The following is a 23,282-nucleotide window of genomic DNA, read 5'->3' as shown; positions in this document are numbered from 1 at the left end:
CCAGTGAGTACAACCATCAGTGTGCTGGAATCGTAGTTACTGCAGGACTCGATGTCTTCAACCATTAATGTCCATTCTAGAAATCACTAGGCTTCATTTTCCCCCCAGCTTTGGAAGCCATCTAGCCCAATACGCGGCTAAAAGTCCCGAGATGCCCTCTACCAAGCGTTCCCCAATATCATCCAGACACCAAAACGCACGAAAGCGGTGCAGCAAAACGGCATAATGGGCTAGAATGACCAGGGCCTCGGGAATTTGCTTCTCCAAAAGCGTTAGGAATCGCCACGGGATCAGGTTCGACCACGCCATCAAGCCATGTACTCCCCAGCTGTTGGGCCCTTGAATGCGACGTACCACAAACCCGAGAGCCTCAGTCGCCTCCTCACAGGCTTTTCTCGATTCTTCGTTGAGTTCACATGTTTCGAGCATTGAAGCGAGTACTGCACATTCCGCAGAAGTAGCATGTGAGTCATGGGATCCTTCTTTCGATGCATCCATCAGCCACTGAGATATCCTCGAGTTTGTAAAGCTCGTGCTCGCTCTCTCACCCATGACTCTAGCTCCACGATGAAGTCTAAAATAATTCACCATGCAGTCGAGAGTCGTGGCAAAATCTTGGTCAGCTAGACCTGCTACAGTCTCTGCGAGGTAGTGCAGTGCCAAGAGGGAGGCGAAGAAGAATTGAGCTGTTGAGTTTGATTCGGACGTATCGTCAAGACACTTGTTGAAACCACGGAGAGCTCGATGGCGGAGGTGTGTCGCGGTGTTCATATAAGACTGGGCCGTGTGTTTGTCAATAGTCTTGAGGTGCATTGCAGATAAAGCGAGAAGCTGATTCATTAGATAGGGTGTTTTTAATGCCGTGGTTATGTAGCCGTTGGCGAGTGGCTGAAGTCGGTCCGTCACCATCATCCAGTCAGCCATGTGTTCTTGAACATGGTAGAGCAGATTTAAGTGGCCAAAAGTAAAGAGGTCGTCGGACTCGATCTCATGTAGATCCGGTGGTGAGGGAACTGGCAAGTCTGCAAATACACTGGCTGCTGGGAAAGCAGATAGCGTCGTGAATTCTGTTTCGTACGGGGAAGAGCCAGTTTTGCGTTTCTGTGGAGGTGCGTAGTGACATGTTCTCTCAGAAATGGAGCAATTGGCGCATTCCGGTCGCTAGCATGAGAAGTTTAGCAAAGCGTTGGAATATTCGTGCAAGAAAGAACAGCAACCTTTTCATCACACTTAATGTGTCGCTTCTTGCAAGTAGTGCACCCATTACGGGACTTGCGATGACCTTGACGGAGTTTCCGTGAGCCTTCAGCTTGCATCGTGATTATTGGCTGACCGACATAAAATTCGAACACGAGGAAAATTGTCGAGAAAGGAAAAAAAGCGAGGTAATATTGCGAGTATAGAAAGGAACTCACAACGAGGGAGAGTAACAAGTATACGGGAATGCGAAAGGATGATGCATGGGGCAGATTTGAATCCACACTTTATTCCCAATTGAGTTTGTTTCCGCGTATTCCATCGCGAGTCGGGTCGTCTAGCCCTTTCTAGTTAGAAATACGAGCACTAAACACTTTCGAGAACGTTTACGAGTATGAATACTTTATTCTTAAGTTAGCGGGCCCTCTGCTCGGATGTTTCACATCTCTGAGCCCCGGTCTTTGTGCTGTGACCAACTTCATTTGTCGGAGTCCGTTGCCGAAAGATTAAGTTAGCCGTTGATCAGAGAATTGCAGTCCGGGTGATCTTCCCGGAGAACAAGTAAACGAAAAAGCCCACAAGACCAGGGCTTTCACCTGAGCCTTCGCCTGCTAAGAAAGACCGTGCATTATGGGGTGACCGCTACCAAGAAAAGACCGTGTTTGTTTAACTTAGGGGTTCCGTGTAAAATTGACCAAAGCGGCTAAGGTTGATATGATTGACGCTGACGTGGTAGATACAGACTGTCCCTCTCAAAGATGGATAAATACTCCCACAAGTCTGATATCCTATGTATTCCTTCATACTTTGAGCCACTTGTCTCTACACTAATTCCACGTTCATTCTCACACCAAGCGATCCTCATTCGGCAGCAAAGGCACCTATCTGTCCGACAATTCGCTACCGGACGATATACGACTGATATCCATTATTTGGCACCTTTCCAGCCGTAAACATGAACGGAGGTCTTGTTCGTCGAGGAGAGCTCCTCCCATACAAAGGCGACTTTTATCTTTGGAGCTATGTGCCTTCTATACCAGCCGCCGTTATTTTCATCATCCTCTTTCTTATGCTCTCTGCCGCACATACATGGAAGATGATTCATAATCGTTTGTGGTTCTGCATCCCCTTTGTGATCGGTGGTTTTCGTGAGCACTCCTACTCCCTCATATGTTTGAAACTCCCAACACTAATATCTCTCGTCATAGTTGAGGTCATTGGCTTCATCGGTCGAGCCATGGCTAACAAGGCAACGGACAAACTTGGGCCTTATATTATCCAGTCCGTGTTTCTGCTTATCCCGCCTTCCCTGTTCGCCGCCTCAATCTACATGACCCTTGGACGAATCATACGCGGCCTTGGTCCCAAGGGGGAGAGCTGCTCTATTGTTCGAGTCAAGTGGCTGACCACTTTGTTCGTTGTCGGCGATGTCTTCTCCTTCTTGGTCCAGAGCTCTGGAGCAGGCATGATGGCAGCTGGCGATGACCCTACAATGGGAGTGAACATCGTTATTGGCGGTCTTGTTATCCAAGTCCTCTTCTTTGGTCTCTTCGTTGTCGCAGCAGTCATTTTCCAGCTTCGCTATCGCAAGATCGGTAGTAACTGGAGAGCTGTTGGTTCATCCAACACTGCCTCAGTCTTTGATTGGGAAAGGATGTTGATGATGCTGTATGCAACCTCGGCCTTGATCCTTATCCGGTGCTTCTTCCGTATCGTCGAGTACGTCATGGGTGCCGATGCTTACCCGCTCAAGAACGAATGGACGCTGTACATCTTCGACGCCCTACTTATGGCCGCTGTTATGGTCATTTTCTACATTTGGTATCCCTCTCGCGTACAAGACTTCCAGGAACTTCAGAACAGAGATAGTGCCGACCTCGCCTATGTCACATCTGAAGCGCATCTCAGCAGGAGCTAGAGAGATCAACAGTACCATTGACATTTCTTTGGGGTCTTGAAAAATACCTGTACATGATGTTGCGAAGGGTGTCTACTAGTACATTTGGCTCTTTCCAACAGTGGATAACAAGAACATACCTTTTCTTAGAGCCGAATAACTTCAAGGTTGTAGTAATAGCGACAGTATAAGGCGGCAATTGCATGCAGACGTCAGCTTTCCTCTACCTGCGACACAAGGTACATGTGATTGGATTATTTGAATCTGGGCGAGGGTCTTCCATCAAAGGAGGTAGATTCGAGTAATGAGTGTCAGTTGAGAACATACGGATCTGAAATCTTGATGCTCCCTCGCGGATCTCGGGAAAATGTATATAGATGCTGTGGATGTTTGATAAGATTTGACTGCAGCCAAAATGTGATCTATGCTATCATATTGCCTTCCAAAAGCTTGAGTTAATTGTGATTTTTCAGTGTGTTGGCTTGATATATCTCATTGAGATGTCATAAGCTTTAACCATTAATTAATGCTATCAATAGAGATTGGCTTTCCATTCAGTTTTCATGTTCAAACTCGAGTCCTGCAGAATTCGTGCATCGTGCCGATATCTGGTAGTCATTTTACAAGCCGCCATTACTATCTAGTAACGTGACTCTCGACGCACAACGACCTTCCTTCTCCCCCGAAATGACGCGCTCCCCGTTACGTCTTCCTTCATAATGCTCCTTGATGCGGGTCAATGTATTTGAACCTCTCATTTCTCGCTAATGGGTGAGGGTGTCCAGATGTCTCTTCGGGTAAAGACCAGATGGAGGCTCGGACAAGCCAATGTAAAGCTGTCTCGTAAGCCACTAGCGAACTCTTTAGCAGTATTGCAGTTTGCCAACTTGACATCAAATACCCTCAAAATTTGGCTAGCAACGAACCGGATCTCCATCAAACCGAGCTGTCTTCCAACGCACGAGTATTTCCCTGGATTATGTTATCCAACCTTAATCTAATCAAATCATTGGAGAAGGTGATCTTACCTATTGAAAATGGAGTGAAGAGAGAAGAGTCTCTAGTGAGCTCTGTCATCGTCGTCCAGCATTCAGGGATGAACTGGTCAGCATTTTTGAAGAGCCTCTCATCTGAGGAAACATACTTCTCGTTAGTGCTGGATCACGAAACGTCGTTGCGCAACTCATTTACCTCTGTTGAATGCATAAGATGGGATTGATACAATCGTATCTCCGGGAAGACGTATGCTCCCGACTTGCAGTCCCTCAGGCGGCGTTATTCGCTGCAAGCTGGAGGGGAGGAGAGGATACAGCCGCATGGACTCGTTGATGCAGGCTTGCAGATAGCTGAGCTTTGACAAATTTTGATGGTCCAGAGTACTGTACTCCAGGTGATATCGATCTATCTCCTCTTGCACGTTGTGAAGAGCCTGTGGATTAATCGCCAGTTCAAAGAAAAGACAAGTGAGCGAAGCCGCAGTAGTGTCACTAGTGAATGATTAGCTCTAGTAATATTTCACTGAAGTTTAGAAAGCCAATCCTTCCTGCCACAGCGATTAGCTGAGCATCCCCGTATAAGTTTAGTGTTTCTTGACCCGTTAGCTTGCTAAGCCCGAAATAGTCACGGAGGATCCAAGAAAAGATATCTGGAACATCCGGCTCGTTCTAAACCAGTTATTAGCTCGTTGCGAGAGGTAGCTAGACTATTCTTCAGGCATACTTTGATCCTCCAATCGACCAGTTGCTTAATACGTTCTTCGAGCTCACAGGTCTTTTGATTGAAGATTGAGATGCGTTTGAGCAGTGGAAAGATCCAGGCTAAACGGCTCAGAGAGCCAGCCACAAGCATATGGGAATGAGTCAGCTCCATGAATGGGTGCTTTGTACCATTACTCAGCATATCGAAACTTTTCCCAAAGGCCAAGTCGCCCATGACGTCAAAGCTGTAAAAGTTAAACCACATTGATATATCCAATGGTTCATCCTGCAATGCTTCTATATGTTGCAAAAGCTGTGTGGTGTATTCAGCCACCCGGTCTTCGTAACGCCGAAGACCTTTTGAGGCGTTAGCCCACTCTAGTGAAGATTATAAGCGAGAGGCTTACATTTGGAACTGAAAGCCATATCCCAAACCCTGCGTCGACGGGTGTGCTCCTCTTTGTCTCTAGTCATCTGTAGAGACGTTACCGGGTGTTCAATACTATACCAAGGTCCCTTGGTACAGGATGAGCTGGTTGAGTGGAGAGCTTGCAAAGCATGTGGACCTAATATAGACAGTTCGTTGGGGCCTTCGGTATGTCAGTGCAATCTTCTTTCTACATCCTCGCTTTGAAGGGATGGATTTGTTGGTTACCGATCCGCACAATGTCTCCGTACGTCTTGTGAAACAGTTGAAGTTCTTCAAAGAGCCGACGATTCTTGAAAGCTTGAAACGTGATATACAGGCTGGAAAACCTGGAGAAAAAGGGTCCCGGATAACCTTTCAGCGGATGGAAGAAACCACGATAAATGAGCATGCTGGTGAACAATCCGACAAGGGTTGATAATGTAGCTGTTAATGCAATAGGAATAACTGTCCATGTAGTGCACTTTTCGCTCCCTAAGAAAAGTCTCAAGGCGCATGTGAAGATGCCCTCGAAAATGGCAAAGTATTGCAAAATGCTCAAGGCGTGTATATTCCATTCTCCTCGACGGAAAACAGAGAGATGAAGTATGACACCAAGCGCAAAAGCGATGCCATGGTACGCGAGGTTGATAGGATTGTATAAGGTAGTCATGCTTCTTTTCCTGAATTTAAAAAGTAGTTTGATGGAGGTAGATATTTAGCGAGTTGGAAAGCATTGTCACATGAAACAGTGTACTGTGAAACACCTGGACACTTATATTTCAATTCAATGCAGTGCTGTGAACCCAAAATACCCAGTGGACACGTCATCATGTTCAATGACAACATTAGATGAACTTCGGTGCAGTAATGTCTGCACTGCCGAAGTTTGCGAAAGGGAACATGCGAGGAGATGAAAATAAGGTCTGCATCAGGCACGACTAGTTCACCGTTGCCGAGCCCTCGCCCCGGTTGCCTTTAAGGTTTACGTATTGCAGTAGTTACATGCGTTCCTCGGCGGCTAGGCAAACCTTAACGGCACGGCTCATGCCGCACGTTACGTTAGTGAAGACAAAGACATGGATGTTGGTACTTTAGCAAGGTAGTCTACTGTCTGGAAGCTTTTCCTGGACTTTGACCTTTCCATTCCGCCTTTATTCAGGTGTTGAGGCGTCCAGAGGTATAGATAACCGCGATCAGCCCTTTCATTTTCTGATTTGTTCGCCTATTATCTAACAGTACCTGATACGAAAGCAAAGTCCTAGAGCATCATCGTCATGGAGCCCTGCAAAGTGCTCACCGTCTTCGGCATCACCGGCTCCCAGGGTGGCAGCGTTGCTAGATCTCTGCTCAAAAACAAAGTCAACCGTTTCGTGCTTCGTGGTATTACCCGCAATCTAAATTCTGACCAGACTAAAGCTCTCTCTGCCGAAGGAGTTGATATGGTGCAAGCCGATGGCCTCATACCAGAGCAGATGGCCCAGGCACTGGAAGGGAGCTGGGGAGTATTTGTCATTCTCCCTTCAGATGACCCCGTAAACTTCCTGCAAATACGAATCACAGAGGGCTTGTGCTAACTTTACAGGCTAGTATATTGGCAAGCCTAATGGCCCATCCGAAACGGATGTTGGGATGGCTGTTGTAGATGCCGCAGTCAAGGCTGGTGTCCAGCATTTTGTCTTCAGTGGAATGGTATCTGCTATCAAAATTACCAACGGAGCCGTGCCAAATCTCTCATTTGATGGTAATAACCGCCCAAGAGAGTGCACGATCCAATAGTGACTGACTGACGAATACAAAAGAAAAGCATTCTATCGCCGAGTATGCGAAAGGAAAGAACTTCGAGTCTGTCGTTGTGGTCAGCCTCGGCTGGTACATGGAAAACCATCTAGTTCAGGAGGCGCCCGGCCTATTCGGCGGCTTCCCGTTCCTAACTGATGAAGAAGGCTATGTAACTTTGCGTTTCCCTCGCTGGGGAGGCAACGAAGAGATGCCCTTCGTTTCTATCGAGCATGATTACGGTGATATTGTCAATGGCGTCTTCCAGGAGCCAGAGAAGTACCACGGGCAACTTATCCATGGCATCAGCGAATCGGCCCCTGCGTCCCGAATGGCAGAGGCGTTTGAGACAGGTGAGCCGAGATATATCGACTCTCGTATTCCAGCTAATTTTCATGGTCATAGCAACCCGCAGGAGATGCCGATTCATACCGGATGACGATTGGGAGTCATTTGACACCCGTGGTCAGCGGGCTTTGGAGGGAGTCAAGTATACTTTCGGATTCTGTCAGTATTCTGGAGGCTTGTATTACGGCGAGCCGAACGATCTGGCGATGGCTCGCATGCTGAAGAGAGTTGCGAAGAAAGTACAGGGGGAATCTGGAGGCGAGCTAATGATCCTGAAGCGCTTTTTTCACTTCACTTTGTACCCTCAGAGTCAAGGGTATAGCTGTTGCTTCCCGCTTCAGTAAACTCGCCCCTGTATCTTTAGCAGTCAAATATTCAAGCCGAGATGTGCACATGTAGTCAGTCATGCAGGTGCCTCGTTGAAACTGCAAAAAGTCCATGCGTCAATAAAGCCTGGCGATACTTGATTTGACATTAAGTCGAGTCCTGGTCGATATGAAGGGCGCTTGCGAAGATGAGCCCAGGTAGGGCTAGTGGCCTTCTGTGCTATACCTCGGCTAGTGTTCCAATGAGAATTTTTGGTGCTTTGAGCTCTGACAATCGTCAGTCAAAGCGTTGCAGAAGCTGAAGTTTCTTCATAACACCTACATAAACTTAATAAGATAAACTTTGAACCTACTGATGTGGCCATACCATCCCAAGAACAAGCAGTTGTCAAATGGCCAGGATTGATTACACATTCAGGGAGAATCCACGGAGCTGTCTGCAAGGTGCCTGATACTCCTGCTCTGCCATGTTATGGCCCTTGGAAAGTTATTCGAGAGTTTTCTCCCCATTCCTCTTTGTCACGTAAGGCACGAGGCGACTAAAGTCTTGAGGCAAGTATAAAGGTCGGAAGATTTACTGACCAACTGAAGCTTTGACATACATTCCTCATCTTCCATTCCAGCCAATCTTTCAAACAACTAGGTCTATCAAAAGAGACTCACAACACGTATAAAGGACATCATGACACGCACTCACAAGCCTGCTGTTGCCATCTTTGGTCCCACCGCCTCCGGTAAAACGAAGCTAGGAGTTGCTGTCTCCAAAGCATTCCTTGGCGAAGCCATCTCGGTTGATAGCCTCCAGTGCTATAAGCCAGGCAGCATCATTACAGCCAAGCCGGAACACGATGAAATTCAAAATATTCCACATCATCTTATCGACTACCTTCAAGCTGATGAAGAGCCAGATGATTTTATATCCTTGGCTATCAACAAAATGGAAGACATCATTAGCCGCAATAGAATTCCAGTTCTTGTTGGCGGGTCTACATCGCTCACTATCCCCCTACTGCAGCAAGCCTTGAAGCATCATTACATAATACTCGGAATTATGTTAGTACCGCAGCCTTCAAACTATCAACAGCTCATTGAGACCAGAGGCGACGCAATGGTGAAGCAGGGCCTCTTAGCGGAGCTGAGTGAACTCAAGGCCCTAGAGAAGACACTGCTCCAGGGGGAGCGAGATTTCAATAGAGGTGTGTGGAAAGCAATTGGCTACCCTGAGTTCTCCCCATACCTTGACTACGACGGCGTAAGCGACATAAAGAGGGAAGTCCTCTACCACCAGGGAGTCACGATGATGCGCGCCAGTACACTTCAGTACGGCTTCAACCAGCTGGAATGGCTACGCCATACCCTGACCCCCTTCCTCCACCAGCAGAAGGTTGCAACTATCAGCCTCGATGTCACAGACAAACAGTTTTGAGCTGCTGAGGTTGAAGGACCCGCCCTTTCAATGGCTAATCAGTTTTTCCATGGGACTCATTCAGTCATACCTGTTCCAGGAAAAGCTTCCAACCCTCGTGTCGTTTGCTTGTTGTAAGATTTTCCCACCCAGTAAATTTTCCTAGGGTTGGAGCAGACTGACAATAGCCAGCGGCGGATCATCTAGTGGCAATGACCCCAGCCATGTGAAGGCAGCAAAGGACCTTTCTCTGGAACTCCACCGAAACAACATCACGCTCATCTACGGTGGCGGTATGACGGGTGTAATGGGAGCCGCTGCCAGCGCTCTTGTTGCGTTATCCGGTCCGTCCTCAGTTCATGGAATTGTACCCGCTGCGCTCGCCAAGTTCGAAGAAAACGTGACCGGCCAGAGCCACATGTCCAAGTTTGGATCTCGTACGGTTGTGAGGGATATGCATACTAGAAAGAGGCTTATGATTGAGGCCGTGCTCAATGGAGGTCCAGGAAGTGGCTTTGTTGCCTTGAGCGGCGGGTACGGTACTATGGAAGAGTTGCTTGAGGTAACAACCTGGTATCAACTCGGTATTCATAACTGTAACGTTTGTGTTCTGAACGTCGATGGATTCTATGACGGGTTGTTGGACTGGGTTTCCAAGGTTTCGGAAAAGGGGTTCATCGGGGCAAAGGACCGTACCATCATCCAGGTTGCTTCCTCGGCTGAAGGACTTGTCAGATGCCTAGAAGGCAAGACTCAGCATTCGGAACAAAGAAGAATTGAATGGATCTGAGAGAATATAGTAGTACAAGCCAATTCCTTGTTTGATCTAGTTAGCTTAGTCTTATCAGTTCAAGTCTATCGACATTGAAAAACACCAGAGCACCGTTACATGCTTCATACTCATTGAACACAATGAACTCGGGGTAGATCTAATGTAATATGCAAGTGAGAGTCGCATTTGAGCAGGTATTGAAAAGAGTTTCTCTTCGCCAGGCACTCTGTAAAAAGGGTTCTTGCAAAGTTTCCTAGTCTCTGACTTTGATGTTCAAGGTTGTAGTAAAGACCAGAGAATGAGGCGGCAATTGCGGATAGACGTCGACTTTACCGAAGTGTGAGAGGATTCCCTCATTGAATGAGGTGAACTCTTGTGATCAATGTCATCTGAGAGAAGACAGATGTAAATTCTCGACATCCCCTCGCGAACTCTGGGAATATGTATAGCTTTTTAACAGGATCTTAGCTGTAGCTCATGGCTAAAGTGGGCATTTTCTGTGGTTCATGGTTGAGATCCCAATGTGGAGTCACACTCCTGAGGGATCGACAACTTTTGGCTACTTATATTCGTGCTTGTGAATGAGATTGCGGTTACATGGCGTAATGTTCTCGTCGGTTTCGGTTTCGGTCTCGGTGTCAATCATGCCCCACGAGCTTAAGTGTATATCACGACTGAGTATAGAACCTCCACGCAATAGGGGCAAATCACATACTAAACGAGATAATTTAAGCTCGGCACCCAGATCTAACGCCATTACCAGGCCGCTATCATGTCTGTGCTTCGAGGCAATGCAAGATTGGGCATGTTCTTAGCCCATTCAGTTATACGCGTATCCGCAGCGGTGTCATGAGACTGCTTGCTACTTTCAGTAGAGTTTATGTCTATCAAACATTCTCTTCTGTTACAGCAAGATGGAAAGGCCAATCGGGTTGTTCTTATTACGCGGTAGTTGTGTCGATCATGACGCAGGGGCCTGTCGGTATTAAACAACTTCCCGAGACTGGGTGCATTTTCGGATCTTGGCCGCGTGTTGTTGCAGATTGATGTCGTAGCTCTCAGTATTAATACCTGGGCTTCGCTGCTCATAGCCATGAACTGAACCCGAAATATCCATGTCCTCGAGCATTTTTCTTAACCACTAACTACTCAAATCCTTCACCATGGGCAATGCGCAATCCCCCCTCGATTTTGTATCCAACCGATGGCCAATTATCGTCACTGCTCTATTTGCCTGCTTAGTTGCCGCTATAGGTCCCAGAGTTGTTAACGCTTTGCGACTATGGACTATCCCCACCATTGGTGAGGAGCTTGGTAGCACAGAAAAGCGAAGACAAGCGTACTTGGCTGGAGCCAGGAAATTATACTCCGCAGGGTACCAAAAGGTAAAATCACTCGTTGGCTCGTGACACAAGCAAAGCTCACAACCTTTCAGTTCAAAGATGGTGTTTTCCTGATAACTACATCGCGAAGTATGTATCTGTTGACTAGTATCACAAGTCTCATTCAAGCTAATGTCTCTAGCTTCTCCGACTATCGTCATCTCACCTGACTTTCTCCCTGAGCTCAAGAAACTGCCTGATGCTACTCTAAGTATGGAGGCTGCCGTTGATGAGGTACGTATATAAATGTCAAGTTTTACTTGCTCATCTAACCATGTCGATAGTCAATGGAGACCAAGTACACCAAGATCGAGACGTCAGTACCCATCATTCCGCACACCATCAAAGGAGAATTGACACCATCTCTATGTAAGTTCACAATGGAAATCTGAAATGCAGATCCTTCCAAAGATGGAAAAATCTGTAAAATGTGTAGAGCCGCTCTGACAATGCCCAGCTCGACTGAGTTTGACTATCGCAAGCGAAGTTAGAGATTCATTGAATCTTACCATGCCACCATGCGACGACTGGACAGAGGTCAACATCCATCACGCTCTCCTTCGTATCGTCGGTATGGTATCCGGTCGCATGTTTATCGGCCCTGAGCTTTGTCGCTCCGAGCAATACCTTGATGCAGCCATCAACTATACCATGGAAGTCATGGGTGCCCAGCGTGCCGTGCAGAACATGCGGCCTTGGTTACGTCCTTTCCGAGCCCAAAGCCTTCCCGAGGTAAAGAAGCTGTATCAGCGAATCGCAGAAGCTGAAGCTTTCCTTGAGCCTGTGGTCAAAACCAGAACCGACGCAATGAATGATCCGACTTATGAGAAGCCGGATGATTTCTTGCAGTGGCTCATCGACGGAAAGGACAAGTTCCCTGACAAGAATAGCCAGAACCTCGCCAAGGTTCAGTTGGGTCTTACTTTTGCAGCGGTTCACACCACGACGCTGACAGCCACAAATGCGTGAGTCACTCCCTTGTACATATTGTGTATGTCTCTAAAGCAAAAGCAGATTCTACGACTTGGCGGCTCTGCCAGACCTGCAGATAGAACTTCGAGATGAGGTCCGTGAAGCATTAGCGCAGAGCGGTGGCAAGTTTACGAGTAACGTCCTGCAGTCCATGAAGAAGATGGATAGTTTTCTCAAGGAGACACTTCGAGTCCACCCTGCGACGATGGGTAAGGCATAGTCCAATAGCCTCGGCCAGTAAACCACTAACAAAAGTCTTACAGCCTCCTTCCAACGTAAAGTTCTGAAACCATTCACCCTATCCAGCGGCCAGGTCATCCCAGCTGGCGTGACAATAGAGATACCTGCTGTCGCAGTCAGCTCCGACTCCAATGTCTTCCCACAAGCTGACAAATTCGACCCATTGAGATTTTATAAGCTTCGCACTGAAGCCAAGGACGGCGGTTCAGTTGAGAAGGCGGCAAACAACCAGTTTGTCAGTGTCAACCAGAGCAGCTTGACTTTTGGCTATGGTCGACACGCATGCCCTGGAAGGTTCTTTGCTGCAAACGAGATCAAGATGATTTTGGCCCATGCATTGCTGCAGTATGATGTCAAGAATGCGGGCGATGCTACTGAAAGATATCCTAACATGGAGTTTGCTCATATGGTAAGTCAATGATTGAATGAGTGCGAGTGGTGCCAAGTATGTGTACTGATTGAGGCCGCAGTCTATTCCGGATCCTTCCAAGAAGCTCCGGTTCAAATCGGTTGAGGTATGAGGAGTTTATATGCTTAGCGGAAGGACGAGTGGCAATTTCTCTTTGGTGTTTTGGGCCTGGATGTATTGGTTACACTTTGTTTCTTAGTCTTTTTGTGAACTAGATGTTTTGCAGCTGAGATCTGTGTCTGAGAGATTATATTCATGACACAGAACATATTCTTTTCAGCTATTGTTATAAATAAAGATTATTATAATTTCGTCACTCATACTAATTTCTTAAAGTCTATCCTTATAGCTACTAAGTACTTCCTGACTTCAGCCACTTGGTCCACCCTCCTTTTGACTTCTTTGCCTTCGAAGAGGTTGTTGAGGTCAAACGTGGCCGCAGTTGCACAATCAAGCTGTCAAATCTGAAGATTTCCAAGTCATAAGCCGGAACTGGTTTATGCTTTACTAACAGTAAAGGTTCGTCTATTTCCGAAACGTCCCATAAGAAGCTAGTTCGAGACAAAAAGGCGTCGGATATCTCGCTCATGTCTATGACATGTTGAGCTTCGACAGCTTGGCTGATGGCGCAGGTCCATGGAATATATTTATTAGACCATTGAAGACTCATTGTGCTCTCTGGAACACGAGCTGATGTAATAACAACTTGCATTGGAACTTTGGCGGGGAACACACTTCCGGCTTGTGGAAAAGCGGTGGTCGGGCGGAGATGGACAGTATACTGTATTCTAATGAGCACAAGCTTTCGAGTCGCTCTAGATTGGGAAAATATCATACCTCTGACATGAGGGCATAGACCCTGTGCTCTCCTATCTTGAATGAATCTTCTCGTATCGGCTCGTAAAGACATTCCGATCTTATACTTGTGATCTTGGCATCCATTGTCTGTTTTGCTGCAATGGATTCCAACACATTCAATGGATGTTTACCCGTACAAGATCCCCATTCCGTTCCATGAGTCAAGTGTAAATGAACAATAACTCGCTTCCAGAACTCCTGTGAGGTTCCGGATAATTCGAATTTCTGCTGGGCATATACGATAGAATCGTGGATGAAATTCCAGCGCAATACGAAGCCCGTGTCGTTAGGATTTGCTTGCACGACCAGTATAAATTGCGTTTGCCGTGGCTTAGCAAATAGTGTCGCTCTCAGCGTATAATTCTGAGCTCCAAACATCTCGGGAGGACAGGTGATGAAGCTGAATCTGCAATGCGTGTATTCACCCTGACCTGGGGGAGCAGAGTAAGGAATAATGTTGAGGATCCTGTCTGGTACTGGAAGATCAAGGACCACATTTCCCCTAAACATTTGGATACTGTATACTTTCTTACTCGTCTCTTGATACTTGAACGGTGATATTATCATATTGTCTTCTTTACTCAGAACCGGTGGGGGTTCCGCCGTCTGGTGTGACATCTCCTGTTGTTCATAGATCAGATTAACATAGCGGCTTGCGAAATCTGGGTACTGAGGACGGAGATAGTCGCCATAGGGCTCACGCCATAAAGGATCAAAGGCGTCTTGCCTTGCAAATTCAGGAAGCACAGATCTCTTATGGCTGTCACCTTGATGGACTCGCACAGGCGAAGGTGCGATTTGATTTTTCGTTTCTTCATTTCTAGAATCCGATGCTAGGGCACTCGAACGAGGTGCTTGAGGATCATTACCGAGTGCAACTTTTTTCCGGCCAGTGACCATGTCCGTGATTGTGAGATTCTGGAGAGGCAGGGTGATTAATGCCGTTTTTGAGGGCATCTCCTGGATTTGGCGAGTCTGACTGGCTAGCTACCAATGCGGCGGGATCCTGAGGTCCTAAAATCGGTAGATCGTACCGCGGAGATTTGGGTGAGCTGTGATCGTGCTCATCGACAATAGGTAGAGCTCTAGAGCTCATGCCATCACTATAGGACATATCCACATCGAGAGTCGTCTCAGTATACGTCGCCATATCCTCGAGGAACTTCTGAAGAATATAATCATTTGGGGCAGCAGCAGTATCGGGTAATCGAGCTTGAAGCTGCGCAATCTCCTGCAGAATCAAAGCTGTGTCGTCTTTAATCGCAGATGTATCGTTGCGAATTTCTGTCGTATCAGTTTTGATATCTTTCGTCAGAGATAGAGATATCATATCGAGGGCCAGTTCTAGGGCTGATTTGTGAGCTTCCAAGCTGGACCTAAGCTTCTCCATGTCGCCTTGGCCATTAATAGCCCAAGCGGCTCTGCTCTTGACACGCCCGTCTCCATACTTTTTTATACACGTTTCAACTTCGAGAATCACGGAGCCGCAGTTCGAAACAATGCCTGATACGTGGTGTTGGATTGTTGGTGGGAATGGCTTCGTGTCATCTTTGGCGTCTTCTTCAATGAGTTCAAGGACTGTCTGGAGAGAATGAAGCTCGCGTGAAACCCTGTCTAAATCGCTGCGGGCCTCTCGACAGCTGCGCACAAAAGTACTAATCGATATACTTAAGCTACTGATCGCTGTAATGAGGCCAGCGCAGCCGCTGATAATAGAGAGAGGGTCCATCCGATGAAGTTGAAAATGTTGAGTGCTGATGCGGGGATGGCATTTCAGCCGCTCGTAGTTGAGAGAGATTGTAGTCAGCCTTTCGCATCGTATCCTGGTAAATGGCGGAATCGGAGCGTGTGTATTGGGTGACGTTTTCAGCCAGTATCTACAAGCGCTTTAGTTAAGATGCCGAAATAAAATGACTGCAATGTTTGATCCTTAAGCTATTTGTCTCAAATTTCTAGATCTAAAATTTCTTCTCTGTGTGCGATTCTGTTTCCGATTCTGTTTGCTCCTCGAACTTCCTCCGGGTTGTTAATAAGACTGTTCAGGAGGACCAAATACCTGCCATGTCCGTGGCATGAGGCAGAATTGAGGCCTGAACCAGCAAAAAAGCGCCCATCAATAGCAGAGCTACAGGTGTCTGAATTGTGAGCTAGATGTACTATTTGCAGTGGAGACCTGTGGCCCAGAGCTTGTAATCACCACATAGGACTTGGTCCCTATCTGTACTCCATCTGATTCGAAGCGCCAGTTTCTCCAGACCGAGGCTCATCCTTCGGCACAAGCTCCGTTGCCGAGTCTCTCGAATGCGGCTGAAGATCATCGGGATATCTCAAATAAAACGCAACCATAACCAACAGCATCAAAATGGAGTCAAATACAAAAGTCGGCCACTCCTTCTGCTGCAAATATCCCTCCTTATCCATAGCGAACTCGACAACTCGAAAGATGTTTCGTACAAGAATGAAGGCTGATGTGAAGTAAAGCATGTTTAGATATGCCTTCCAACGGATCGCAACAGGGATGCTAGTATGCCCCAAATGAACCCTGAATCGTCGATGAAAGACAACGCAGCAGGCTACGAAAGCGAGGAAGAGTAGAATCTGCGCGATAAGGCCGGTAATCACTATGATGTTTCCAATGTGGACAAGATCCGCATTGGCGAGAAGACCACCTCCATTTCCCTGGATATTGAACGTGAGAAAATCTCCAAGGACAAAAAGTCGAGTCGTCCAGCGAACAGAGATAAGAGAACAGCTCTCTCCGCCTATAGCTCTGACCAGGCGAGAGTAGACCATGTATAGTGTCGCTGCGAAGAAGACGGGTGGCAGGAGGAGAAAGAGGGCTTGCATGATGTTGAGAGGGAGGGAGTCGGTGGCGTTCCAGCATAGAGCTCGGAAGAAGTAGCCGAGTACTTCGCCTGTAGATAGGTCAGAGGGATAGAGGTTTTGGATGATAGGGACACTTACAGACACCGCCGAAGAAGAAGGGAAGACAGAAGCGTGTTTTGGACTTGTGCATTTTATAGCCAACGGCTACTGTTGCGAGGGTGAAGAGAAGGGTGAAAATGATTGATCCGACAAGACTGGGGACGTATTGCCATAGGTAGACTTCACCCAAATACTTCTTTAGCTCGGGCATTTTAGAGAAGAGAAACAGTCGACGAAAGATCTAAAACGGTCTTATTATCAGAGCAGCAAAAAGGGAAATAACAGCAGTGAAGAAAACGGATTCGTTTTTTCAAGGCGACTCTGAAAGTGGTTTTCAGTCGGACGAGAAGTCAAGTATCAGATGTACGATGGCCTCTAGCATCGCAACGGCATCAATATATACGAATTCTTCATTTTATTTGACACAATAACCCCTGATTCTATCTGGAAATCGCCCGCTGACACGCGTGTTGCGTACTGGCTCTTGCGTACCAAAAAGCCATAAACCTCTGAGTTACCCTGAAGGCTGGAGATAAGATCGGGAGGTTAAAGCCCGAACACGCGTGTTAGCTAAGAAATTAAGAGGGGTTGAGGACCAAACCTTACCTAGGCCGGACTAGTTGATTCTATTTAGGCTTCGGGCTTGCCAGGGTTATCTGTCGATCACTTCGCTTACGGCGTGCGAGTCCTTGATGATGAATTCCTGTCTCAGCTCATTAATCTCACATCCAATTCCAACTTCTGGGGAATAGCACATATTCATTATTACTATTTTGAGCCGACTCCAGGTCTAGGCTTATCGGCTTTCTTCAGCATGCTTCGTCGCAGCCATAAAAAGTCCAAGAAGGGATGTCTGCAATGGTAAGTAGAAATGGCAACGGAACATTCAAGATCGTGGAACATAAACTAATACCGTCTGATCAGCAAACGACGTCATGTAAAGGTACGACTCTCCATTGTTCAAAATCTATAAGCGCTTAAGCTTATACACCCGCATTGACTCTATTGTTACCATGACTAACACGCGTGTTCAGTGCGATGAAGGCCGCCCAACATGTCTCCTCTGCACAATGTCAAACCGAGACTGCAGTTTCGCCTCCGACCCCCAACCACCCCCTCAAGACGCAAATTCATCAACATCAGACCCGTCCTCTCGTGAAGGATCACTCCCCAGCCCCGACAACAATCTTAGATCCACAAGTGCAACATCCCTATCCGACAGCCATGAAACATCTTTTAACAGCGTCGTCAACATGGAACATATGGAACTCTTCATCCATGGGATAACAAACAAAGACTTGTTTAGTCTTGGTGACAAAGTTGAACATTCTCAAGAGACGCTTGATATCTGTCTTAAAGAGAGCGTTAAGGCGCCGTATCTCTTACATCAGGTGTTGGCGTTTTCTGCTCGCCATCTGGCGGCTATTCACCCTGAGCGGCCAACAAGGTACCTGGATCAAGCTGTAAAGTTACAGACGCGGGCTGTCTCACTGTTCAATTCGACGAAACGGGAGGTTGATTCATCGAACTGTCTCGCTATTCTCCTGTTCTCAGTTACTCTTGGCCATCATCTCCTCGCCGATGCCTTGGCTACCCGAAGCTCCGATGGTCTTGATGGGTTTCTTACTCATTATGTTCAGTGTGTCGAGATGAATTGGGGGTTGTACCGCTTAACACTCTCCGCATGGCCTTTACTCCTTAGCACGGAACTCGAACCAGTTCTATCATGGAGTAGTCAGCAATCATCCAAAGACCCGATCGGAAACCATTGCGAACCCATAATCCAGCTCATCAACGAGTCGATGGCTTTATCAAATGAGGAGAAAGAAGTCTGTCACGAAGCAATACAATACCTCCAGCTCGGTTTCGATGCCATGTTCGAAGAGGACGATGGCAGTCGATATCGCATGATATTTCAGTGGACGATGCTAGCGTCTCCAGAGCTGACAGGCTTGTTAGCTACAAAACGACCTGAAGCCCTGATCCTTCTGGGTTATTACGCTTTGTTATTGCATTATGGACGAAGTCTCTGGCAGGTTGGAGATACAGGGGAATATCTGCTAGGCCTCATCGTGGACTATCTTGCCCCAGAGTGGCATATCTGGCTCGAGTACCCACGGCGAATGATGAGACAAAATTGAGATTGTACATCCATTCTAATAGAAGCTGCTTGTTTTGTTCATGAGTGGGTACATCAAAGTGCCATGCCCCGAGGCGACAGATCTCCACATACTACACCATACCTCAACAGGAAGATCCACACAACCTCAACCCTAAAAAAAAAGAATACGAGAAAAAAAGAATGAGGCACACCGGATTTGAACCGATAACCTTCAGGAATCTCCGTGCTTAATAGCTGGAATCTGACGCGCTACCGTTGCGCCAGCGCCCCATTGTGTGTTGAACTCGTGTTCGCAAATAGCCCCTTGAATCTGATTGTCATGGAGTCAACTTTCGCTGTCTGATACATGTGCAACCTAGGGGAGGCAAGAAACCATATGTCCTCTATTGCAGACGACAAAGAGACTCGAGCAGAATGAGTAATTTGATTCGCTTTTAGACTATTCACTTACATCACCTGGAATAGAGGCCCGAAGAGGCAATAGCTATCATAAGCGATAAAATGATTCAGGCAAGTTAACCTAAATTTATTTGTTTGTTTGATAAGTTTATTTTGACATCCTATTTTAAAGTCTGACCGCTATAAGGGCTATCCGTTGATGAGAGAAGAAGCATGAGAAAAGCAATATTTCGCTTATAGTAACTAACATGTTCTAACTAAATGCAAGTGCCTTGTTTATCGAATGACCGCTACAAGGGCTTTCCACCCCTTTCGAGAGCCCACTTCACCAAATAGTCACGATTACGCCGAATCTCCTCTTTGCAACCCACCAACCATTCGAAGTACTCATCATGCTGTCGCAGTGTTTGCTATACATATTGCATGTGAGAACCAATGTTGGGGTTATCAAGGAATGCATGGCCGTTTTCTCCACAGATATCGAGCCAGTCTTTGTAGAGGGATTGAAAACAGGATGACAAATGCCATGGTGACTGGCCCGAGCATCGAAGGAAATGAATATCAAGGATTTGCCAGTTCCATGCCGTGACCTTGTTCCCGTCGATTAGGGCTCCGGAGTTTCTCGGGAATTTTCCAGCTTCATGAAGAAGCTCAGATTGTACATCGTGGGGCTGTTGTTCCACCAGGAACACGAACCACCGGCCAAGATACTCGGCCAGTGCGTGCCGGCCATTTTCTGCTACAAAGCATGCGTTGCAGTAAGCCTTCTCAAAGACCTCTTGCGTAAGAATTACTCCGTCCCAGGTTAGCCGCCCCATGTTAGGTTCCCATGCCTCAAGCCCAGGCCTTCCACCGGCAACCTCACCGGCACCCGCACCGATCCGAAACGCTCTCAACTCTTGCCATTTCTCACATCGAGGACATCGAGCCATCCACAAAGTCCAAGGCTTTCGGAAGCCTTGATAAAAACGTTTGAATGGCCGCCCTTGTTGCATGGTATCCAAGATGCCAGGGAAATATCGATCGAGGGGGGATGAGATCATATGGTTTTCAATCGAAATGATGGGAAAGCTTTCGGTTCCATAAATACCATTATGGCTGGTAATGGTCGCGTCATTGAAGACACCGTTTTTGAACAGACATCCGTTGCACTTTCGATAGTGTCGATTACTGCCGAATTCGCTGTTCTGCATTAAGGTCATATTCCACCAAAGTCGCTGACGTATGTCGTCCGGGGTTTCAATAATTCGTTGGCGAAAGTCGAGGAACGTAATTCCATCAAAGTAGGCCAGCCCATGACCTCGGTACTGACCCAACAGAACGAAAGGAGGCGTGGCTAGAATATCACCAACAATGAGGTTATAGCGAGCTTGTATGCTCCCGCCGCCGTCGGCTGGGGGTGTCGTTGCCACACCCCCAGTGGGTGTATTCGTAGGCTCCCAAGAAGTAATCGTCTTTGTTGCAGGGGTTCCAAGCATGGGCTTTCGCCAGATCACCTCGGCCAAGAATTTGTATTGAAAATGGTAATAAGGGAGAAGTCGCAAGCAACCGGCACAGGCCCACCGTGTCGCCAAGAGGTTGCAATCGTTCCAGAGGGGCTTATCGTGCCAATTAGTGAAGAGGAGAGGGGGGCCTCCATATTCCGGAACGCACTCAAGGGCCAGCAGGCGTTCAATGTAATGTCGTTCTGTGAGCTGTGGCTCTTTTATGATACTACGGAAGTGGTTGTTAGTTTGACGGAGCGAGATCAAGCCGATTGGGTCCACTAAACGAGCGATACGTTCTTTTAGCTCCGTTGGAAGATTGCCCAGAGATGGACCTGAAGCCGGTTGAATTAATGAGAGTGAACGAGGTGTTAACTTTAGAATAGGAATAAATAACGGCAGGGGTAGTAGAAAGGATAGTAATCGAAGTTCTGGTGGGATCAACTGTAGCAGAGCCGGTGCGTAAGGGAGTAGGCGTCTCGTATTCCATAATGAAGAATCCATGTTCGTCTGAGAAGTGAAGGGGATTTAGCCGCCGAAAGTCGGGCGGAGGAATGATGAAAGAATGCAGAATTTATCAGCTGAAGTGATGGTGAAGTGATGAACAAGTTTGAGTTGGTTCACTGTGATGCAGAGGATTTAAATTCTTGACACCTGAGCACTTTCCTGGTGATGCAGGGAAGGGAAAATGCAGGATCGATCTTGCACCATTGTGGTAAGTTAGGTAACAGGCGATGGGCTTCCTTGCCTTTGTTAGGAGGCACGCATTGCCAAAGACAACTGCCCCACTGAGGTTGTTGTGGATAACTAAGGTACCTGGGCAAGATAAGTTACTAAACATTGGATGCTAGGGGCTGGCAGTCTGCAGAAGAATCATGACGTAAGTCCTAAGGCATGAAAAGTTTGGACAACCTTATGATAGGTTTATGCTCAAGATGGACACGAATATCGGTCCATCCAAGGGCCTTGAGCGAGTTCTCGATGTTGGTCAGAATCGAATCCCATTGCTTCTCATCTGATCTGCGGTCAACCGATATATAGACCGTGATAGGGTTGGCAGCAGTGTTGGGTGAAAGGCCATGTCGCAATAAGATAATGGACGTGACGAAGTGGCGTGTTGCATCAAATGTATTGAGACGCTCATGGACAACTCTCTTGATGTGATCCCAATGTTGAAGAAGATAAGGTCGATCGTCCACCACACCCAGGTAGATAGGCCCTACAATCTCGGGTGCCGTGATTTCGATACGAGGAGGAGTATCCTCGAACTCGGTGTCTTGCAGAAGTTCTTTGTTGCGAATAGCAATAGCCCGAACCGCCGAAGTCCATTTTGCCTTGGAATCAGGTAACCAAGGAAGGACGACTGTAACCGTAGGCTCTTCAGTACCCAGGCGTCCTTCTATTCGTTCCATATTGGTCTCAGCAAAGCAGCGAGGGTCCTCTAGCAGACCGTGCTCAGTAAGAATAGTGTTGGCACCATCTCGGATATCTTGTCCATGACGGACGAAAATCTCGGGATCAGGGCCTAGCAAACACTCAACGGGGCATGGACGAAGGTCAGGGTATGCAACGCGGTATCTCGTGGACACTACGGGAACCAGAGGCCCAGACTCTTCAGATGAGGTCTGGGCGGTTCTTCGGGATCGTGACCCAGACGGCCCATAGCCACTGTCCTGTGGCGGCGAGGACGGTGCTAAGAAGGCGTCCATAATGTGTCGTTCAGTATGGGTAAAGCTACTCCAATGTGTCAGGTTTTTGGACGAACAATAACGAGAAGGAGAGGAGAAAAGAAAGAAAAGTGTCAGAGGTGGCTGCTGGCCCTTAAATGTTCGCGGTGACGAAAGTATGTGTGAAAGTCAACTTTGACTTTAATAATGAAGTCAAAGGGCAAAGTTTATTTTATATCAACCAGCGACAAAGCTCACCTTTTCTTGGACAATTATTGTCTTATCTTAACGCGCCCGAGTTGGCGGTTCAGAAATGCTCGGCTCGATCGATCAACACTGGTAGTTCAACGTAGTCAGCAAACAGTTAAAAAAACATATGTGAAAAGGTTCTTGAAGTAGGGCAAAGGTGGTATAAAAATGAAGCTCTCAGTAGTGAGATTTCAGCAAAATATGCATCATTTCATACAAAGCCGTGACGTAGACAGGGAAAGTAAGGGAAGGTAGTGAAGCGCGGCTTTGTTTTGGATTTGACGGTGCTCCAGCGGTCCACGTTCGGGTGCAAATTCGTGGCGGGAAAAGGGATCAGGAAATAAAGGAAAGGACATGAAAATGGAGCGCTTGATTGTGAGATAACAAGAACGATAATCTTTTAATAAATGAGGTTCTTGCGGGCGCGTAAGTCGGGTAGAACGAGGGTATTCTTACCTGAAGGTGGTGTTGAGCATAAGTTGTGGAAAATGAAGCTAAGTTCTGGGCGTGTTGCTACTAACAAATTTCATCATCTTTGACTAAGCGAGATCGACTTCGGGGGCTTTGGCTACCATGGTGCCAGCTTGGGCTATTATGGCCGGCATGGGATTACAGTAAGTGAATGCATGAGAATAAATGCATATTTTTGAGGCTAGGGCGACTTGGAAAAGTCAACCTTTCTGGAGCTCGATGTACCAATAATAGAAATAGATGATTTATCAGCGTGATCTGGAAATAGTCTTTCACT

General features: G+C 47.1%; 11 protein-coding genes and 1 non-coding gene across 13 annotated transcripts; 5 read left to right on the top strand and 7 right to left on the bottom strand.

Moving 5' to 3' along the window:
* Positions 1-40: 40 nt before the first annotated feature.
* On the bottom strand, positions 41-1,421 carry FOXG_18047 (uncharacterized protein). The gene is made up of 2 exons (XM_018398087.1): positions 1,218-1,421; positions 41-1,161 (listed from the first exon to the last, which is right to left on the bottom strand). The coding sequence occupies exons 1-2, from the start codon at positions 1,314-1,316 to the stop codon at positions 94-96; spliced, it is 1,167 nt and encodes a 388-aa protein (XP_018233874.1). The 5' UTR covers positions 1,317-1,421; the 3' UTR covers positions 41-93.
* A 342-nt stretch (positions 1,422-1,763) lies between these two features.
* On the top strand, positions 1,764-3,115 carry FOXG_01242 (uncharacterized protein; the record flags this gene model as incomplete). The annotated part of the gene is made up of 3 exons (XM_018378045.1): positions 1,764-1,881; positions 1,940-2,345; positions 2,406-3,115. Exons 2-3 carry the CDS (start codon positions 2,153-2,155, stop codon positions 3,113-3,115), a joined length of 903 nt encoding a protein of 300 aa, XP_018233873.1. The 5' UTR covers positions 1,764-1,881; positions 1,940-2,152.
* Positions 3,116-4,581: 1,466 nt separating this feature from the next.
* On the bottom strand, positions 4,582-5,870 carry FOXG_01241 (uncharacterized protein; the record flags this gene model as incomplete). The annotated part of the gene is made up of 4 exons (XM_018378044.1): positions 4,582-4,758; positions 4,814-5,148; positions 5,199-5,381; positions 5,447-5,870. The coding sequence occupies 4 exons, from the start codon at positions 5,868-5,870 to the stop codon at positions 4,582-4,584; spliced, it is 1,119 nt and encodes a 372-aa protein (XP_018233872.1).
* A 604-nt stretch (positions 5,871-6,474) lies between these two features.
* On the top strand, positions 6,475-7,668 carry FOXG_01240 (uncharacterized protein; the record flags this gene model as incomplete). Its single annotated transcript, XM_018378043.1, has 4 exons — positions 6,475-6,732; positions 6,788-6,941; positions 7,000-7,329; positions 7,382-7,668. 4 exons carry the CDS (start codon positions 6,475-6,477, stop codon positions 7,666-7,668), a joined length of 1,029 nt encoding a protein of 342 aa, XP_018233871.1.
* A 664-nt stretch (positions 7,669-8,332) lies between these two features.
* Positions 8,333-9,845, top strand: FOXG_01239 (uncharacterized protein; the record flags this gene model as incomplete). The annotated part of the gene is made up of 3 exons (XM_018378042.1): positions 8,333-8,384; positions 8,709-8,902; positions 9,222-9,845. The coding sequence occupies 3 exons, from the start codon at positions 8,333-8,335 to the stop codon at positions 9,843-9,845; spliced, it is 870 nt and encodes a 289-aa protein (XP_018233870.1).
* Positions 9,846-10,812: 967 nt separating this feature from the next.
* Positions 10,813-10,956, bottom strand: FOXG_18046 (uncharacterized protein; the record flags this gene model as incomplete). Its single annotated transcript, XM_018398086.1, has 1 exon — positions 10,813-10,956. One exon carries the CDS (start codon positions 10,954-10,956, stop codon positions 10,813-10,815), a length of 144 nt encoding a protein of 47 aa, XP_018233869.1.
* A 34-nt stretch (positions 10,957-10,990) lies between these two features.
* On the top strand, positions 10,991-12,942 carry FOXG_01238 (uncharacterized protein; the record flags this gene model as incomplete). Its single annotated transcript, XM_018378041.1, has 8 exons — positions 10,991-11,212; positions 11,263-11,299; positions 11,352-11,443; positions 11,494-11,578; positions 11,667-12,174; positions 12,224-12,390; positions 12,445-12,830; positions 12,892-12,942. The coding sequence occupies 8 exons, from the start codon at positions 10,991-10,993 to the stop codon at positions 12,940-12,942; spliced, it is 1,548 nt and encodes a 515-aa protein (XP_018233868.1).
* Positions 12,943-13,182: 240 nt separating this feature from the next.
* Positions 13,183-15,417, bottom strand: FOXG_01237 (uncharacterized protein; the record flags this gene model as incomplete). The annotated part of the gene is made up of 3 exons (XM_018378040.1): positions 13,183-13,611; positions 13,668-14,606; positions 14,680-15,417. The coding sequence occupies 3 exons, from the start codon at positions 15,415-15,417 to the stop codon at positions 13,183-13,185; spliced, it is 2,106 nt and encodes a 701-aa protein (XP_018233867.1).
* A 427-nt stretch (positions 15,418-15,844) lies between these two features.
* Positions 15,845-16,824, bottom strand: FOXG_01236 (uncharacterized protein; the record flags this gene model as incomplete). Its single annotated transcript, XM_018378039.1, has 2 exons — positions 15,845-16,603; positions 16,653-16,824. The coding sequence occupies 2 exons, from the start codon at positions 16,822-16,824 to the stop codon at positions 15,903-15,905; spliced, it is 873 nt and encodes a 290-aa protein (XP_018233866.1). The 3' UTR covers positions 15,845-15,902.
* A 479-nt stretch (positions 16,825-17,303) lies between these two features.
* On the top strand, positions 17,304-19,004 carry FOXG_01235 (uncharacterized protein). 2 transcript variants are annotated; one of them, XM_018378037.1, is made up of 3 exons: positions 17,304-17,474; positions 17,538-17,556; positions 17,648-19,004. In XM_018378037.1, exons 1-3 carry the CDS (start codon positions 17,428-17,430, stop codon positions 18,752-18,754), a joined length of 1,173 nt encoding a protein of 390 aa, XP_018233864.1. In that variant the 5' UTR covers positions 17,304-17,427; the 3' UTR covers positions 18,755-19,004. The 2 variants fall into 2 exon arrangements, with proteins under 2 accessions (XP_018233864.1, XP_018233865.1); XM_018378038.1 differs by having other exon boundaries at positions 17,304-17,556.
* FOXG_18045 lies at positions 18,917-19,005 on the bottom strand. The gene has a single exon. It is a non-coding gene; the product is annotated as a tRNA-Trp (tRNA).
* A 341-nt stretch (positions 19,006-19,346) lies between these two features.
* Positions 19,347-22,563, bottom strand: FOXG_01234 (uncharacterized protein). The gene is made up of 3 exons (XM_018378036.1): positions 22,544-22,563; positions 21,531-22,355; positions 19,347-20,847 (listed from the first exon to the last, which is right to left on the bottom strand). Exons 2-3 carry the CDS (start codon positions 22,325-22,327, stop codon positions 19,545-19,547), a joined length of 2,100 nt encoding a protein of 699 aa, XP_018233863.1. The 5' UTR covers positions 22,328-22,355; positions 22,544-22,563; the 3' UTR covers positions 19,347-19,544.
* Positions 22,564-23,282: the final 719 nt, after the last annotated feature.

This window comes from Fusarium oxysporum, chromosome 1 (genome assembly GCF_000149955.1).
Source record: "Fusarium oxysporum f. sp. lycopersici 4287 chromosome 1, whole genome shotgun sequence".
NCBI classification, from domain to species: Eukaryota; Fungi; Ascomycota; class Sordariomycetes; order Hypocreales; family Nectriaceae; genus Fusarium; species Fusarium oxysporum.
This window is presented reverse-complemented; position numbering and strand designations above follow the sequence as displayed.